At 34.1% G+C, this 17,804-nt stretch overlaps 1 protein-coding gene across 8 annotated transcripts in view; it reads right to left on the bottom strand.

Annotated features, from left to right (window-relative positions):
* Positions 1-17,804, bottom strand: part of LCORL (ligand dependent nuclear receptor corepressor like) — a 179,302-nt gene that overhangs the window by 107,761 nt on the left and 53,737 nt on the right. For 7 of the 8 annotated variants that reach the window (XM_059923276.1, XM_059923278.1, XM_059923273.1 and 4 more), the window contains exons 3-4: positions 9,426-9,505; positions 8,377-8,506 (exon numbers count right to left, since the gene is read on the bottom strand). In XM_059923276.1, the coding sequence (XP_059779259.1) occupies positions 8,377-8,506; positions 9,426-9,505 (210 nt within the window). Of the gene's footprint in view, positions 1-6,862; positions 6,910-8,376; positions 8,507-9,425; positions 9,506-17,804 lie in introns of all 8 variants that reach the window. The other variant, XM_059923280.1, reaches the window with a different exon arrangement.

Here is a 17,804-nt window from a genome sequence, read left to right as displayed (position 1 = left end):
AAACTTCATGCAGGCAACTCTTTAATCCATTAATTAAACATTTTAAAAATGCTTTTTTGATAATTTTACTAAGTACTATTAATAATCATTAACTATCTTACATTATTTAATCAGTTGTTTACATTGTAGTACATGTTGCTTGGTCAAGTTATTTAACTGTTACTTCTTTGTATGTAAGTAAAGGAACAGAGTTAAGTAATCTCCAAATCCCCTATCTGCTTTTAAATGCTGTAATTTTAGCTTGGTCTTAAAAGGAAAATAATCTGTAAAACTGAGGAATGGGAGTGGCGATCACCTCCTACATGCCTGATCTATAATTTTTCAAAACTGATATTAGCTTTAACTCCTGAAATGTATTTCCCCCAGGTTTTCTGTAGTTTGAGTTTGATACCCTATTGTTTTTCTCTTTTTAGCGTTTGCTCAAATGTTATTTGACTACCCTTTGTAAGTCTGCAATTCCCACCTCTACCCTGGCATTCCCTAAGCTCCTTCCCCTGCTTTGCCTCCATAGCACCTATATATATATTTATATCCAGCATGTGTGTAAGGTGTGTGTGTGTGTGTGTGTGTGTGCGCGTGCACACATTCACATTCAACCACAAACAGAATTTACTTGCTTACTGTCTGCTTCCCCTCACTAGCACATAGAAGACAGGGATGTTTTCTGCCTTTTTTCCACTAGTATGGTACCTGGCATATAGAAGGAAACTTAGTGGAACTTTGTTGAATGAATTAACTTCTCTAACCATGGACAAGAAATATGTTTTATAAAGGCCAACATGCTAGTCTTGCTCTGGGGAAAGTCATACTCAGGGAAAGAAAGAAGTAAATTAGCAGGATTTTATGAAAGAACACATAGGTGATGACACAGGTGGTGAATTCATGAGTTACTCAAGAAAATCAGAAAAATATTCTAAAAAGATTTTTAAATGATAAATTAATACGAAACAGTTAAATAGCACATAGTAACTGTCTATTACTTCCACAAAAAAGTGCTTTTTCCAATTCAGTAATCATTATTTTGAACAGCATATATAGATTACTACATTTATTCACATACAGGCTAATTTCACTATCTGCCGTATTAGAGACAGCACAGGGAAGAAATACTACCCAGGGACAGACGGTAATTCAAAAAATAGGGCCCCAAATAGAATTATATCTCTTCTGAGAATTAGGTCTTCCCTCTCACCTAATAGACTACACTTTCTCAACTGAATTAGAATATGCAAAGAAATAATTTAGACAAACTTCTAAAGAATTATATAAAGATAAATGAAAGAACCACTGCTTCCCCAAAATTTAAATTATGTCCTCAAAAGGTTATCAGAGTTGTGTAAAACCATTGAAAGAATAATTCAATGACTAAACATTTCTGAAAGGAATTTAGAATCACTTATATTTTCATTATTTGGGCTGATTCCTAGAACATCTTAGAATATTGGAACTTTCTTATCACATGCAAGGACTCATTAAAGACTTTGCTAAAAGATCTAGCATACTACAGCTATAAGTAACATTTGTAAAAAACTGGATAGACAATCATGATTTCAAAGCATTACTATTGATCTTTAAAATATTCCTCTTCTACATGCACTCAATTAAGTTACTGAGTTTTAACTGTACCGGGTATAATTCTAGGTGCTGAGGATATAGCAAAATAGACAAAATCCCTGTCTTATTGTTCTTATATTCTAGAAGTGGCAGATAACAAACAGATATTAAAAGAGGAGTCAGGGAAACAAACAAACAGACAAATGAAAAGGAGAATGATGGGAAAGAGACTGACTGAAAGAATTATCATAAATAGGGTGGCTGGGGCAATGAGTGGTCAGGCCAGGGTAATGTGTGGTAATATGAAGAAGTGCAATGCTCAGATGCAAACAAGGATTCCAGACAGAGGTAACAGCAACAGCAAGTAGGAAGACCCTGAGATGGGAATAAGGTTAGCACATCTGAGGAAAAGCAAAAAGCCAGAGTCTGCAAAAGAATAAACAATAAGAGATGTGGCTAAAGAGGAGGCAGAAGTAGGCCACATAGATTGAATTTTTGATAGATTTTACTCTCAGTGACATGCAAAGCCATTGGAAGCTTTTGGGCAGAGGAATAATGTCCTGGTTTAGGCTTCAGAAATATCATTTTGCCTTCTGTGTAGAAAAAATGAATTGGTAGGGAAGAGAAAAGTAGAAGAAGAGGCACCAGTTAGGAGGCTCTTTAAGTAGTATATGCCAGAGATGAAGTGCCTTGGATTAGGATGGCAGCTATGGAAATGGTTTGAAGGTAGAACCAATGGGAGTTGATGATAGGTTGAATGTGGGTATAGAGGATACTGAGGAATCAAGAAAAGCTCCTAGCTTGGGGGCTGACCAACTGGGGGCAAGGGTGATACTTTTTACTAAGATAGGAAAGGCTGGGGCAGGGGAAAGTTTGGGGAGAGTAAAATCAAGTGTTCTGTTTTAGATAGGTCATTCTGAGATGCCTATTGAATATTCTACTGAAGAATACCAAGTGGACAGATATAAGAGAGTAAAGCTAGAGAAAAGATTAGGATTAGATATAATCCCATAATATTCAGGTGTCATCAACACATACATTGTAATTAAACCCACTGGATGAAATGATGCCATCAAGTAAGAGAAGGCATATTGAGAAGAAAAGACAACTGAGGACTAACTCCTAGGCTCTTCAATATTTAAAGGTAAAAAAGACAAAAAGCAGCAAGGAGCATGTGAAAGAAGTAATCTGCAAGGCGGGGGAAAAATTAAAAGAATATAATTTCCTAGAAACCAGGATTAAGGAAGTGATCATCCCTATCAAATGATGCTGAAAAGCTGAATAAGGTGAGAACTGATAACTTTCCTCTGAATAGTACAAGATGGAATTACCAATGAAACTGATAAAACAATTTCAGTGGAGTAGTAGAAAAGAAAGTCTAATTGGGATGGGTTGAAAAGAAAAGGGGAGTTGAGAAGTGAAGATGGTAAAAGTACAGAAAATAAATATCTACTATGTGTCAGATGCTTGAGATATCTCAGCAGGCAAAAATACAAAAATCTAATTCTTCATAGTGCTTATATTCTAGCAAAAGGAATAAGACAATGAACAATAAAAATAAAAGAAATAAGTAAATTATATGTTAGATGGTGATTGTGTTACAAAAAGGAAGCATAATTTTTAATTGTGAACTTTTGAGGAGAAGGATATAAAATAACCACCTGTAACAGAGGAAAGGGACTAGGTGAGACTTAGAAAGTCAGCATAATAGGGTGTTTTACTTTAGTCAAGTTCAGCTGTTCCAGGGTAAGTGTATAAGATATTGAGAATAGGGTTAAAACACAGATAAGGTTCTGACAAGCAAATATGACAAAGGAAAAGAGAAGCAAGGGAGTTAAAATTTTACAGAAAGATGGTTACAGCGATTGAGCACAGTATCTGAGCTGAGTAAGGAGAGACGTGAAGTCGTAAGACAATAACAGTGAGAAGTGGTATGGTCAATAGATTGGGGGTTGCATGGAGGTTAAAAAAAATACTGGGATGACTACTGAAATAAAATGGTAGTAGAAATAGGGATGGCTGAAATTATATTTGTGAGGTGGCAATAGTCTAGGGATGATCATGGGAAAGGTGGTTGGAGTGGAATGGAGGAAAAGATCATTGGAAATGAAGAGGTCAAGTAACTGAGAGGCCAGAATGTAGAACGTAACAGCTACACAGAACTTGAAGTCACCAAGAACTAAGATGGGAGGAAGAAAGTGAAAAGGCTGGTAGAGGTGTGCAATATGATAATATGGATGGAATATTTAGATATTCCAAACAAGCTCAGGGTTTGGAGTGAGGATGGCAAATAAATGATTGGAAAGCAGCTATAAAGATCTCAGAAGTTGCTTGTTAATTTTATCACCCCCTTATTACATAAAGCAAGGGATTAAAAACATCCAGCAAGGGAAAGGTCTACAAAAGCATCTTTTATGAATATATAGGTTTCACTTAAAGCAATAAAGTAAAGGGAACATTAAGAGAAAAGACTGAGGATATAGGGGGTTGCTGATGAAAGACCACAAGTTCCAGAAGACACAGTGGAAAAAAATTGGGTGCTTGTAAAGGTGTAAATGACTGGGTCAAATTAAAGATTAAAAAAGACAAAAGGAGATAAGAATCCATGTGACGATGAATGAATGACCTGATGGTCGGCCTTTAATTCCTGCTATGGATGGTGTTGCAGGCAGAAAGGTGATTTTAACAGAAATGCTTAAAATCTTAAATACAGTTATAATTTTAACTGTGTGTTACAAAAAAATTTTTTTTAAAGTGTGTTCTTAGAATTTTATTCGTATCCTCTACATAGCAAAATAAGAAAAATCTTTTCAAGAACACCTCTGGATTGTGGCTCATAATGTTATGTGGATTATTTTATGACACTAACATACAGTTCCCTGAGAGTTCTAAAAAGGCAGCCCACATATAAAGAGAAAGTCAATGTATGACCACATGTTATCACAAAGGCACATTTGTATAAGAAACGCTTAGGGCCTGAATGAATCAGGTCAAATTTACACAGTCATTCAAGGATACCTGCCTTTAGAGAAAAGCAATCTAAAAGATTAACACTCCTGTTTCTAAGAAATCAAATGTTTTAGTATCAGTCATAATCCAATTAATTAATAAGCAGTATTAATATTTATTTCATGCAATATTATAGAGCTTAAACATTAAAAGTTTAAAAGGAAAAGGATCTGTGTTCAAAAAAGGCATGAAAAGCTTTATATAAAACCTAGCTATCAATTAATTTAAGGGGGAAAGGTTGGTTAATAGCCGCTTTCAACCATATATCAAGAAGGTCTTCGAAAAGAAAAGGCCAGATAGTAGTTACATGAATGCTCAATGTGTGTGTGTGGGGGTAAAAGATAAAGTAAGAAAAACATTATATTCTGATGAAGGAAGGCTTTATTTTGTTATATACACTTAGCAGTATGATTCATTCAGCTACAATATGCATACTATCTGTCCAATTTAGTCAAGTAGCCTTCTTTAACTGAAAAATAAAAGATGAGATATCTTCCTGAATCGTAAGCCAGTGATTTACACTGCTTCAGGTGATCAGAGAATGTGAAGCCAAAGTCAAAATAGTTTAGTTCATATCCTATGGGGACAGCTTCAGAAAAGGCATTTTATATCTATATGCCTATGTTTACCCACATTTCAAAACAAATAAACTGACTGATATTCAGGCTATACACAGTAATAAACTTAAGTACAAAGTAGGAAAAGATAAACAATATATACACGCTAAATAATTTTCTTCTTCAAATAAAACAAATAAGTACTAATACCACTGAATATGTAGAGAAACTGGAAGATACATGGACAGTTTATCTTAGTACTCATTCATTCATTCAAAAATATTTATTGAAGATCTAAGATGTGACAAGTACTATTCCAGATACTGAAGATTCTGCAATTAACAAAACAGAAGTCCCTACTATCATGGAGGTTTCATTCTACTCTAGCACTCTAGACAATTGTCTAGGTTAACCTCTAGAAGGAACTCAATTTTGAAACATTTCTAAAGTAAAGAATATACAAAATTAGTTAAAAGTTCACCTCTGCACTAAAATATCCACTCCCCTGACTGTACTTACTCAACCCTACAAGAGTATTTTTGACTGGCTTCTAATTATAAGGGATAGTCCAAACTGTATTTAGATTAAGTAATAAGTTTTCTCCAATTATTAAATCCTATAAGGGAACTAATCACTAAAGCTGTTCATGTTCATATAAAGCAAAGATGGACTGCTCTGTATGTCTCATAGGTCCTCTCTAGCCTGCCTAATTCAATTAAAATAATCCTAATTCTAGGCTGCTAAGTAGTAGACAACAGGAACGATTTTCTACTTAATACTTAGAATCTAAGTGTTCCTCACATAGAACATCTTTGACCTTTTTAAATTTCTTCCAAGGATTCAAACGTTCACAACACAAAACTTCTCTGAGCTTCATTATCTCTGTCTGTTAAAATAACAAGAGTACCTATCTCTTAACAGTGTTTTGGGATTAAATGAGGTAAGTCACAAAACGGGCTTAGTGTTCAATCATAATTGATGACATCAACCATCTTAATTATCCTAAGTGTGAGTTCTCAATAATAGCAGCTTACATCATCAACTTCCATAAAACTATAGTTAAGAAAGATAATAAACAAGCTACAATAAGGATATTAAAAGGTTTCTCTTTGTTTTGGCAAGATGATCACATGCTTATGTTCCTCAAACTAAGCAACAGATTTAAAGTACCAGTAATACTAATGTTACTAATATGCAGCATTCCTAAAAATGACCGACTTTGAGAAATTTTCAGGAATCAAATAAAAACTTCACTAACAAGATGCTTTATTAGCATTTTATTTGCTTCCGAAGACTCGGAAGTATTTCCTATCTTTAAAAACACATTTTTTGCCTTTTATTTCAAAGTAAAGTTAAAAGAACTTACTAAATAAATAAACAAATACACAAACAAAGGAGTTAAGACCATTTAAAGGATACTGTTATTATCTTCTAGACTCATCCTTGTCAGACCATATTGGAAATCTCGAAAATGATTTCATTCAAAGAAATTAAAAACAAACAACAGAAACAAACCCAAGTAAACAAGTAGGAAAGTCCTTATGTTTAATTAAATCTGGAAAGTGATGATGGACTACAAATAAAGAAATTAACAAAGACAAAAATACTGAAGACCTGAAGTAAAGCAAAAATACTACTAATAAGAATCTTTCATTTAAAAACTCTGTGATCCTTCAAAGATCTTGAAGAAAACCAAAAAAATCCCCAAATGGAGAGGTCACTAAATATCCATGAACACTCACCCAACCATTGGTAGGAGACCTCTTGGAGACCCAGATGCTTGAATCAGCTGAAATAGTACCAAGTTTTTACTGATTACTCTTAACAGGGCAATGGAGCACAGGCTAACTCCATACTATCAAATATTAAAAGGCATTATTATTGATTAATTTCTACCTACTACCATTACAAATTATTCAAAGGAGGAGGCGACTGAATAAGTTCTAAGGTGAGTGAAACTTACTGCATGCATGTGTGTAAATGCATACATTTTCTCCAGCTCTCTTCCTGATGTAAGTCTGATAACATAATTCTTATAAATGTAAATATACAGGCAGAATAAAATTTTCTAAGTTAATATAAAATTCTTAAAGAAATCATGTAAATAATTTTTATATTGGTTCTAAAGAAAATTTTTAAAAAACAATTTGTTTTTTAAAGATACTGCCAATTTCTCAATACTAAGTACTTTGGTAACACACAGGAAAAGATTTTCAGTCCCCTGCACTTAAAAAAATATATAGTTCTTAACTTTAGGCCTTTTAATATACTAATGGTTCTTCTCATCACAGGATTTTCATATTTCAACACATAAAAGAACTCCTAACAGTAAGACTAAACAAAAGCCTTCTCTCTCAAAGGTGAGGACTATATTCAACATTATAGATTAAAACCTGTAAGTTATCTAGTTAACAGAAAATATCTGATGTTACCTAATTCAAAAGAGGAGTAAAAGCACTATCAATACTTAGATGAAAATACAGTAATGGCTTCCTCAATCTCAGGAAGCTGGGAGGTACAGTGATCCTCCCACCACCACCCTTCATTCCCCCTACACCATGACTTACTCCAAAGGTCTATGTGATAAAAATTAAGACACTCTACTACTGCGCAAATGGCCAAGAACAAAAAATGGAAGGGTCTATATTTCTGTATTTTTCTCAAGTAACTTAAGATATAAAAATAACTTCTGCCTGATACATGTGTATCAAGCAAGAAAACAAATGAAAACAGCTCTCATTTGGATTAAATGTTTAGATAGACAGGAAGCAAAGAACAACACTGACACTGTAATGTCAAGTAAGCACATTCAAGCTATCAAAGAAACACTGAAATCTCAAGCCAGCAAATATACTACCAACCTGGCTGATAAATGATTTAACTGTTACACTTCTAAAAAGTTTTGCAATATATTATATCTATCACTTATTGAACACGAAAGAACTTTTGAAGTCAGAAACAAAATAAGGAAGACCAGAAGCATATAAAATTTTCTTCTGCCTATAGTAGATTAAGAAAATAAAGTCAGGGAGAGATTTGAGAATAGAATGGTGAAAAGGAAAGCCTAATAGAAGACTAGCTCTACAGTGATTGCAAATCCTAACGTCCCTAAAAATATGAAGAAAAACTAAGGACAAAGAAGGAAATAATCAAGAATGGAGTAGAGATTGACATATTAAAAACTTGTGTGAGAGAAAAATTCAAACATTTTAGATGTCTATTGCAAATTTTAAATGACAAAGTATATCAATATTACCTTTCTTTCGAAAGAGTGCATTTAGGTAATTTTCTGCTTGGCATTCAATCTTTTCAGTGTTGGACTGGCCCTGAGATGATAGTTCCTCTGTTGGTGTTGACTGTGAAGAATCAAGAGATGGTATACAATCCTAAAATTAGAAGAAAACAACATAAAAAAATCACTTTTTATTTAAACATGGGACTCCATTTAAAATGGCAAAAAAATTATCTAAATGTTTATTTTTTTATCTTTTAAGTATATCAAATTATATACAGAACATAAAATTTGAGAAAGGAGTCAGGAAAAAAGAAATTTATCTTTGATAGAGGGCCAAACTAGCCTTATTCCTTAGCAAAACTATTGTCAAAAAGGGGGTGGGGGGCAGATAAAATATATTGTTAAATAAATTCACTATATAGCATGCCAGTAATGAGAGTTTTAAGAACAAAGCAGATATGTTTATCCACTAATCTGACCAAAATGGGTGCAAGTTCTCAAATTCCCATGTCTTCTCAGCCCTTCCCACAACAGTACATAAAGAATTAGGACTTCCCACCATGCAGGAAGACGCTGCTTGTCTAGTTTATGCCCTGTTTACAGTAGAAACTAATAATTAATCATTTCACAGGAGATAATTATGATATCCAAAAGACTTCATGAGAAAGTAAAAGGCTAAAAAGTAGTACTACATTATCCTCCAACCACTGATTCCTAAGAAATCAGACTACAGGGTGGTCTCAGACCAAACTAGGCTCACCCGTGTCGACCTAAATACAAAACAGATCGACCTAAATACAAAACAGATCTGAACTGAACTTTATGAGTTAGAGAGCTTTAAGAAAGAAATGTGAAATAAGCAAAAAAGATAAGAATGTTGGGATTTTTACCTGCAAGTTAAGCTAAATGTTAGACTTCTAACATAAGACTTTAAAATATTCTTCTCATTACCAAAATCAAGTATTTAAATTTCACTGTAAGTCACAAATTTTCAGAACAAATTAAGTTTAAAAAATTGTGTTACAATAGTGCAATTAGTTTAGAAATAATTTCATAGCACTAAAACTTACACTGACTGCTTCTCTCTGTAGGTTACAAAATGAACATTTTTCATCCATAGACCAGTCAGTCAGCTCTTCTGGTTCACAGTCTTCAAAAGAGGGAAAAATATTGATTAAATACACTAACTTAATTAAAACAAATAAAATTACCACTCGCCATAGCAATGGCTCATATAAAAAAGCTAGCTACTAATAGTAAGGGATAAAGGCCCCCCCCAAATTAAACTGGTGACATCTAGAAAGAAATACGGAGAGTAATTTTGCACTATTATCGGACAAAGTAGCAAGAACAATGAGCTGGTTATAAATTAGTTTTCCAACAATAGAATTTTAAGTATCATCTAGCCTTCTGAAAGATTCAATTTATCATCATCTATTAATTTTTATTTTCAGTATGAAAGAAACCAGAACAAACAGGGAGATATGGGGATAAAGGAATAAATTTTGCACATCATGAAAGACAACATAAAACAGAGAAATGGAATAAAGCACCAGAAAAGCCTATAGATTTGAGAATATGGAATGCTATCCAATAAAAAAGTAGAAATTCACTGCTAAGAAGTCAGATCAGATTTTCATTACATGCTAAAGGCTTTGTTGCAAGAGTTAGAGCAAAAAGCAAGTACACAAGTTATATTATTCAATACCAAACATGGATTTTTTTCACAAGAATGTTCCTTATAATCCAACTGTTGTAATATATTAGCGAGTTTGTGGAAAACATTTGCTAATGAAGGAATTTTATGAAGATATAACAACATTGCCATCCTAACTGTACTTGGTATAGACAGTGATTTTTCAAACTTACTCCTTGCAATAGGAACTCCCTCCAATTTCTTTTCCCAAATAAATTCATACACAGAACCTCAAATAATACATAAACCATTATCATCTGAGGCAGCTACATTGGAACTAATTTGAAAAGCACTGGTATACCACAGTAATTTCTCTTATACTTTTGAAATACATAATGAAATTGAATACATGTTTTCTGCTAAACTACACAGGAAATAAATTCATCCTTCTGGAATGATAATGAATAAATACTACTTAGGTTTAGCCCCTGGGATACTCTTGCATTAATCTAGATATATAGGTCAGAATAGAAGATAATATAATTTGCTGGAATATAAAGAGTATAGTGATAGCTTCCTTTGATTTTGGCAGTGCTCCAGAAATATTCCTTTTATTTATTTAAGCTTGGAAAGAGGAGGGAATGGGAACATAAGATCCAGTATGGAGTAATGGAAAGATGATTGGATTTGAAGTCTCCAAAAATCTGGAATGGAACTTATTATTTGTAGCCTTGCCAAGCCACAAAGGTTTTATTTTACTTTCCACATCTGTAAAATAAGGATCCCATCACCTAACTTATTTGTGATCAAATTTTAAAAATATGAAAATACTTTATAAACTACAAAACATCATGAAAAGGTGAATTATTAACGAGGTAGAGTCGCTAGTTATTATTTTTTAAATCCTGTACTATCACACATATATTTAATAAGGTTAGTTTGCAGAAGATAAATTTTAATTGAATATCTGCTTAAGAAAACTGATCACTTTTTGTAAACAACCTGACAAATGAAAAGGTTTACATAACCTATACAGTTAAAAACCCAGAATTGTAGTTATGCAGGTTCATAATTTTCTCCAACCTTTCACCCAGTCAGTACAACAGAAGCATAGATTCACACTCTTGAATATAGGACTGTGCAGTGTCTCTTACAGAGAGCGAGGCACAGCTTTCTGACCAATGAAATGAATATAGAAGAAGTGACAGTATACCATTCTAAGCAGAGGCTTTTAAAGGCATGGCAAATTTCCCCAATTCTCTTGAATTTCCACCATCCAACATCAGAAGAACTTGGCCCATAAAGCCATTAATCCTTCAGTCTGGAACATGGAGTCATGAGAAGATGTTATCCCCATCCACAGCCTAGACTCCAGTGAATAAGGTCACCCATAAACATGAAACAGATTTTGGAGCTGTTTGTTATGTAGCATTACTGTAGCAAAAACTTGACTCATATGCCAAGCATAACATAATTTTGATAGATCAAGGAAATCTTACTGCTTTTAAAAATTATGGCCTCATGAATAGGGACTATGAAAGGAATCCAGCACTGGGATTTTTGAAAAATAGCTGGTAGGTCTGGAAAAGGTATTTCTGAAAAATCATTGAAAGGTTTCATAAAGTTTCAGTGATAAATATATTGACTCAAGGGACAACAATAAAATTGGGCATGCTGAGATTATCCTCATTTACTTTAGTTATTTTAGGTGAAGTTCTTCAAGGAAATTCAATTAAAATAAATGCCTATATAGTTAAACAAATGGCATTGAATAATCAATGATTACATAAATGCCATTAAATGTTACTGGGTTCAGAAATCTATGAATTTACTTAAAAATATTTAGTAATTACTCTTTATATAGCAATTTTTAATTTTCAGTTCAAATAAATGATGATGGTATACATTTTTTATATATAGGAAAAGCGATTTTGAAAAATCACCTGGAGGCCAGACTTCTCCCTCTGTCCAGGTTGTCCTTTCAGGTCATAAAAATTAAATAAGCACTACAACAAAACACATTCATTTTATCTCTCAAACAAAATTTGACAATGATTCAGATATTCATCTCTAAAATAAGTTGTCTCTCATTTTGAAACTTTAATACATGAAGGTATAAGCTCAAAAAGGGTCAAAATATGTACCTTATACAACTAGCCTTATTAATAAAAGGCAATGTCATATATGAAACTGATAGTAAATGAATGATAAAAATCAACCTTTCCACCATATATAAATATTTTTGTGGTCAAAGTCTGGCTCCAATCATTCACCTAATTTATATGGGAAAGATAACAGTCTTTGAAATTAGAGAGCCTTGTAGTGAACCATGGTCTTTCCACATACTATTGATAGATGTGGCCTTGGGCAAGTCACTTTCTCTGAGCTTCAATTTCCTCACTGTAAAACGAGGATAATAATAATTGCATCTTAAGGCTATAGTAAAAATTAAATAAGAACATACGCAAAACACAGAAGTCCAGTAGATGTTACTTTCATTTTCTTTTAACTAACCACACTTCTTTTGAATGTTTTTATTCTCTTCAGTACCCTCAAGCCATAGAAAACAAATTTGGAGTTCCTAAAGATAAAGTTCAATGAAAAGTGAAAAAGGAGAATACTGAAACTAGATTTTTCATTAAGGTCATAAAAAACTGATTATAACTTTGTTAATTTTGTTAAAAGATACTGAACAGTAGGCAATATAATTAAAAAATAATTTTTCATTATGAAACTACATATTAACTATATTGAAAGTACAAAGGAGAAAAGAAAAAGTATTCATAATCCCATCATCCAGAGATAACGATTAATAGTTTGCAATATATCCTTCCAGTTTATATTCTATACCTTTTAAAAAATTAGGATCAGCTGATTTTTTTAAAGATCAATAAAATGATAAACCTCTAGCCTGGCTAACCAAGGGAAAAAAGAGAAAATATCAGAAATGAAAGATGGGCCATCACTACTGATCCTATGAACATTAAAAGAGTAACAAAAGAATATTATGGACAACATTAGTTTCCCACAGATTTGGATAAAATGGACAAATTTCTTGAAAGACACAATCTATCAAATCTCACACACAAAAAAATACGTAACCTCAATAGGCATTTATCAAAGAAATTAAATCAATAATTAATAGCCTTCCAAAACAGAAAGCACCAGCCCAAATGGTTTCTCTATAATCTGTTCCAGAAAACAGAAGCAGGGGAAATATTTCCTAACTCATTCTTGACTCCAAAACCTGTCTGAACAGACACCTCACCCAAGACGATATGCAGATAGTAAAGAGGCATATGAAAAGGTGCTCAATATTACATGCCATCAGAGAAATGCAAATTATGACAAGATACCACTACACACCTATTAAAATGGTTAAAGTCCAAAACACGGACAACATGAAATGCTGGTGAGGATGTAGAGCAAAAGGAACCTAAATTCATTGCTGGTGGGAACACAAAATAGTACAGCCACTCTTGAAGATAGTCTGCTTCTTACAAAGCTAAACAGAGTCTTTCCTTTCCAAAGGATCCAGCAATGGTGCTCCTAGGTATTTAACCAAATGAGTTGAAAATGTATGTTCACACAAAAACTTGCACACACATGTTTATAGCAGGTTTATTCATAATTGCCAAACCTAGGAAGTGACCAGGTCTTTCAAATAGGTGAACAAACTGTAGTCCAACCGTATAAGGCAGTTTTATTGTTTTATTGCACTTTGCTTTACTGCACTTTGCAGATACTGCATTTTTTACAAATTGAAGGTTTGTGGCAACACTGTGCTGAGCAAGTCTATCAATGCCATTTTTCCAACAGCGCTTATTCACTTTGTGTCTCTGTGTCACACATTTTGGTAATTCTCACAACATTTCAAACTTTTTCATTATTATATTTGCTATGGTGATCTGTGATCAGTGATCTTTGACATTACTATTATAACTGCTTTGGGGTCCAAGAACTGTGCCAATATAAGTTGTCAAACTTAATCAATCAATGTTCTATGTGTGTTCTTTTTTTTTTGAAGTAGAGTTGATTTACAATGTTGTGTCAATTTCTGCTGTACAGCAAAGTGATTCAGTTATACGTATCTATATTCTTTTTAAGATTCTTTTCCATTATGGTTTATCACAAGATATTGAATATAGTTCCCTGGGCTATACAATAGGACCTTGTTGTTTATCCATTCTATATATAGTGGTTTGCGTCTGCTTACCCCAAACTCCCAATCCATCCCTCCCCCACCCACTCCCTCTTGACAACCACAAGTCTGTTCCCTATGTCTGTGAGTCTGTTTCTATTTCATAGATAAGTTCATTTGTGTCATATTTTAGATTCCACATATAAGTGATATCATATGGTATTTGTCTTTCTCTTTCTGACTTCACTTAGTATGATAATCTCTAAGTCCATCCATGTTGCTGCAAATAGTATTATTTCATTCTTTTTTATGGTTGAGTAATATTCCATTGTGTATATATACCACATCTTCTTTATCCATTCATCTGTCAATGGACATTTAGGTTGCTTCCATGTCTTGGCTATTGTGAATAGTGCTGGTATGAACATAGGGATGCATGTGCCTTTTTGAATTATAGTTTTGTCTGGATGTATGCCGAGGAGTAGGACTGCAGAATCATATGGCAACTCTATTTTTAGTTTTTAGAGGAACCTCCATACTGTTTTCCAAAGTGGCTGCACCAACTTACATTCCCAGCAACAGTATAGGAAGGTTCCCTTTTCTCCACACCCTCTCCAGCTATTTGTTAATTGTAGACTTTTTAATAATGGTCATTCTGACCGGTCTGAGGTGGTACATAATTATAGTTTTGATTTTTATTTCTCTAATAATTAGTGATGCTGAGCATCTTATCATGTGCCTGTTGGCCATCTGTATGTCTTCTTTGGAGAAATATCTATTTAGGTGTTCTACCCAGTTTTCAACTGGGTTTTTTGTTTTTTTGTTGTTGAGTTATATAAGATGTTTGTGTATTATGGAAATTAAGCCCTTTTCGGTCACATCATTTGCGAATATTTTCTCCCACTCTGTTAAGTCGTCTTTTCGTTTTGCTTATGGTTCTCTTTGCTGTACAAAAGCGTTTAAGTTTGATTAGGTCCCATTTGCTTAATTTTGCTTTTATTCCTATTGCCTTGGGAGACTGACTTAAGAAAACATTGGTAGGATTTAAGTCAGAGAATGTTTTGCCTATGTTCTCTTCTAGGAATTTTATGGTGCCATTTCTTATATTTAAGTATTTAAGCCATTTTGAGTTATTTTTGTGTATGGTGTGAGGACGTGTTCTAACTTCATTAATTTGCATGCAGCTGTCCAACATTCCCAGTACCACTTGCTGAAGAGACAGTCTTTTTTCCATTGTATATTCTTCGTGTGTGTGTTCTGACTGCTCCACCAACTGGCCTGTCCCCAACATCTCTCCCTCTTGCTGGGCCTCCCTATTCCCTGAAACACAACAATATTGAAATTAGGCCAATTAATAACCCTACAATGGCCTCTAAGAGTTCAAGTGAAAGGAGTAGCAGCAAGTCTCTTGCTTTAAATCAAAAGCTAGAAATGATTAAGCTTAGTGAGGAAAGCATATCAAAAGCTGAGACAGGCTGAAAGCTAGGCCACTTGTGCCAAACAGTCAAGCTGTGAATGCAAAGGAAAAGTTCTTACAGGAAATTAAAAGTGAACACATGAATGATAAGAAAGTTTTAGTGGTCTGGATAGCCAGCCACAACATTCCCTTAAGCCACAGCCTAATCCAGAGCAAGGCCCTAATTCTCTTCAATTCAATGAAAGCTGAGAGAGATGAAGAAGCTGTAGGAGAAAAGTTTGGAGCTAGCAGATATTGGTTCATGACGTTTAAGGAGGGAAGCCATCTCCATAACAGAAAAGTGCAAGGTAAAGCAACAGTGCTGATGTAGAAGCTGCAGCAAGTTATCCAGAAGATCTACCTAAGATAATCAATGAAGATGGCCACACTAAACAACAGATTTAAAATTTAGACAAATCAGCCTCATATTGGAAGAAGATGCCATCTGAGACTTTCATAGCTAAAGAGAAGTCAATGCCTGGCTTCAGAGCTTCAAAGGACAGACTGACTCTCTTGTTAGGGGCTAATGCAGCTGATAACTTGAAGTTGAAGCCAGTGCTCATTTACCATTCCAAAAGTCCTCATTTACCACATTGCCTGTGCTCTATAAATGGGACAACAAAGCCTGGATGACAGCACATCTGTTGACGACATGGTTTACCGAATATTTTAAGCTCACTGTTGAGACCTACTGCTCAGAAAAAAAAAAAAAATTCCTTTCAAAATGTGAATGTGACTGCTCGTTGATAATGCACCTGATCACCTAAGAGCTCTGATGGAGATGTACAACAAGATTCATGTTGTTTTCACGCCTGCCAACACAACATCCACTCTGCAGCCCACTGACCAGGAATCATTAAGAAAAACATTTCATAAGGTTATAGTTGCCATACATAGTGATTCCTCTGATGGATCTGGGCAAAGTAAACTGAAAACCTTCTGGAAAGGATTCACCATTCTAGATGCCATGAAGAACATCCATGATTCATGGGAAGAGGTCAAAATACCAACATTAACAGGAGTTTTGAAGCAGCTGATTCCAACCCTCATGGATGACTTTGAAGGGCTCCGGACTTCAGTGGAGGAGGTAACTGTAGATGTGATGGAAATAGCAAGAGAACTGGAATTAGAAGTGGAGCCTGAAAATGTGACTGAATCATTACAAACTCATGATAAAACTTCAAAGGATGAGGAGTTGCTTCTTATGGATGAGCAAAGAAAGTGGTTTCCTGAGATAGAATCTACTCCTGGTAAGATGCTGGGAAGATTGTTGAAATGACAACAAAGGATTTAGAATATCACATAAAATTAGTTGATAAAGCAATGGCAGGTTTTGAGAGGACTGACTCCAATTGTAAAAGAAGTTCTACTGTGGGTAATATGCTATCAAATAGCACTGAATGCTACAAATTGTTTGTGAAAGCAAGAGTCAATCAGTGTGGCAGACTTCATTGTTGTCTTACTTTAAGAAATCACCACAGCCATCCTAACCTTCAGCAACCAACACCCTGATGAGTCAGCAGCCATAAACATCAATGCAAGACCCTCCACCAGCAAAACAATTACAACTTGCCAAAGGCTCAAGTGATGGTTAGCATTTTTTAGCAATAAAGTCTTTTTTAACTAAGGTACATACATTGTTTTTTAGCATAATGCTATTATTGCACACTTAATAGACTATGGTATAGTGTAAACATAACTGTAGAAACCAAAAAATTTATATGCACTGGGAAACCAAAAATTCATGTGACTCACTCTATTGCGTTATTCTCTTTATTGCAGTGGTCTGGAACTGAACCCGCAATACCTCTGAGGTATGCCTGTACACTTGGATAAGTCTCTGTGTACACACTGAGGAAAGCTAATATAACTTATATAACTAACTATAAAATAGTATTAGATTCTCTGGTTTTAATATAAATAATCATCAATTCATATTAGAAAGCTACTCATTCTTTAGTTAATACTAGGGTATGGGTTCCTAGTAGGAAGAGATCCTACCTATTCATTTTTCTTTCCTCCTTGCTCATCACAGTTCCTAACACAAAATAAGCATTCAAAATATGTCATCCAATAAATCTTATTAAAAAGTAGCTTTGTTTGTTCCATCATCATAGTGTTAACAGTTGGGGAAAAAAAAAGGATATTAAGCCAAAAATATTAAATGTTGGTCAGTGGTATAAGTCAGGGATTAGCAAACCTTTACTATAATATAA

Source organism: Balaenoptera ricei, chromosome 5 (assembly GCF_028023285.1).
Source record: "Balaenoptera ricei isolate mBalRic1 chromosome 5, mBalRic1.hap2, whole genome shotgun sequence".
NCBI classification, from domain to species: domain Eukaryota; kingdom Metazoa; phylum Chordata; class Mammalia; order Artiodactyla; family Balaenopteridae; genus Balaenoptera; species Balaenoptera ricei.
This window is presented reverse-complemented; position numbering and strand designations above follow the sequence as displayed.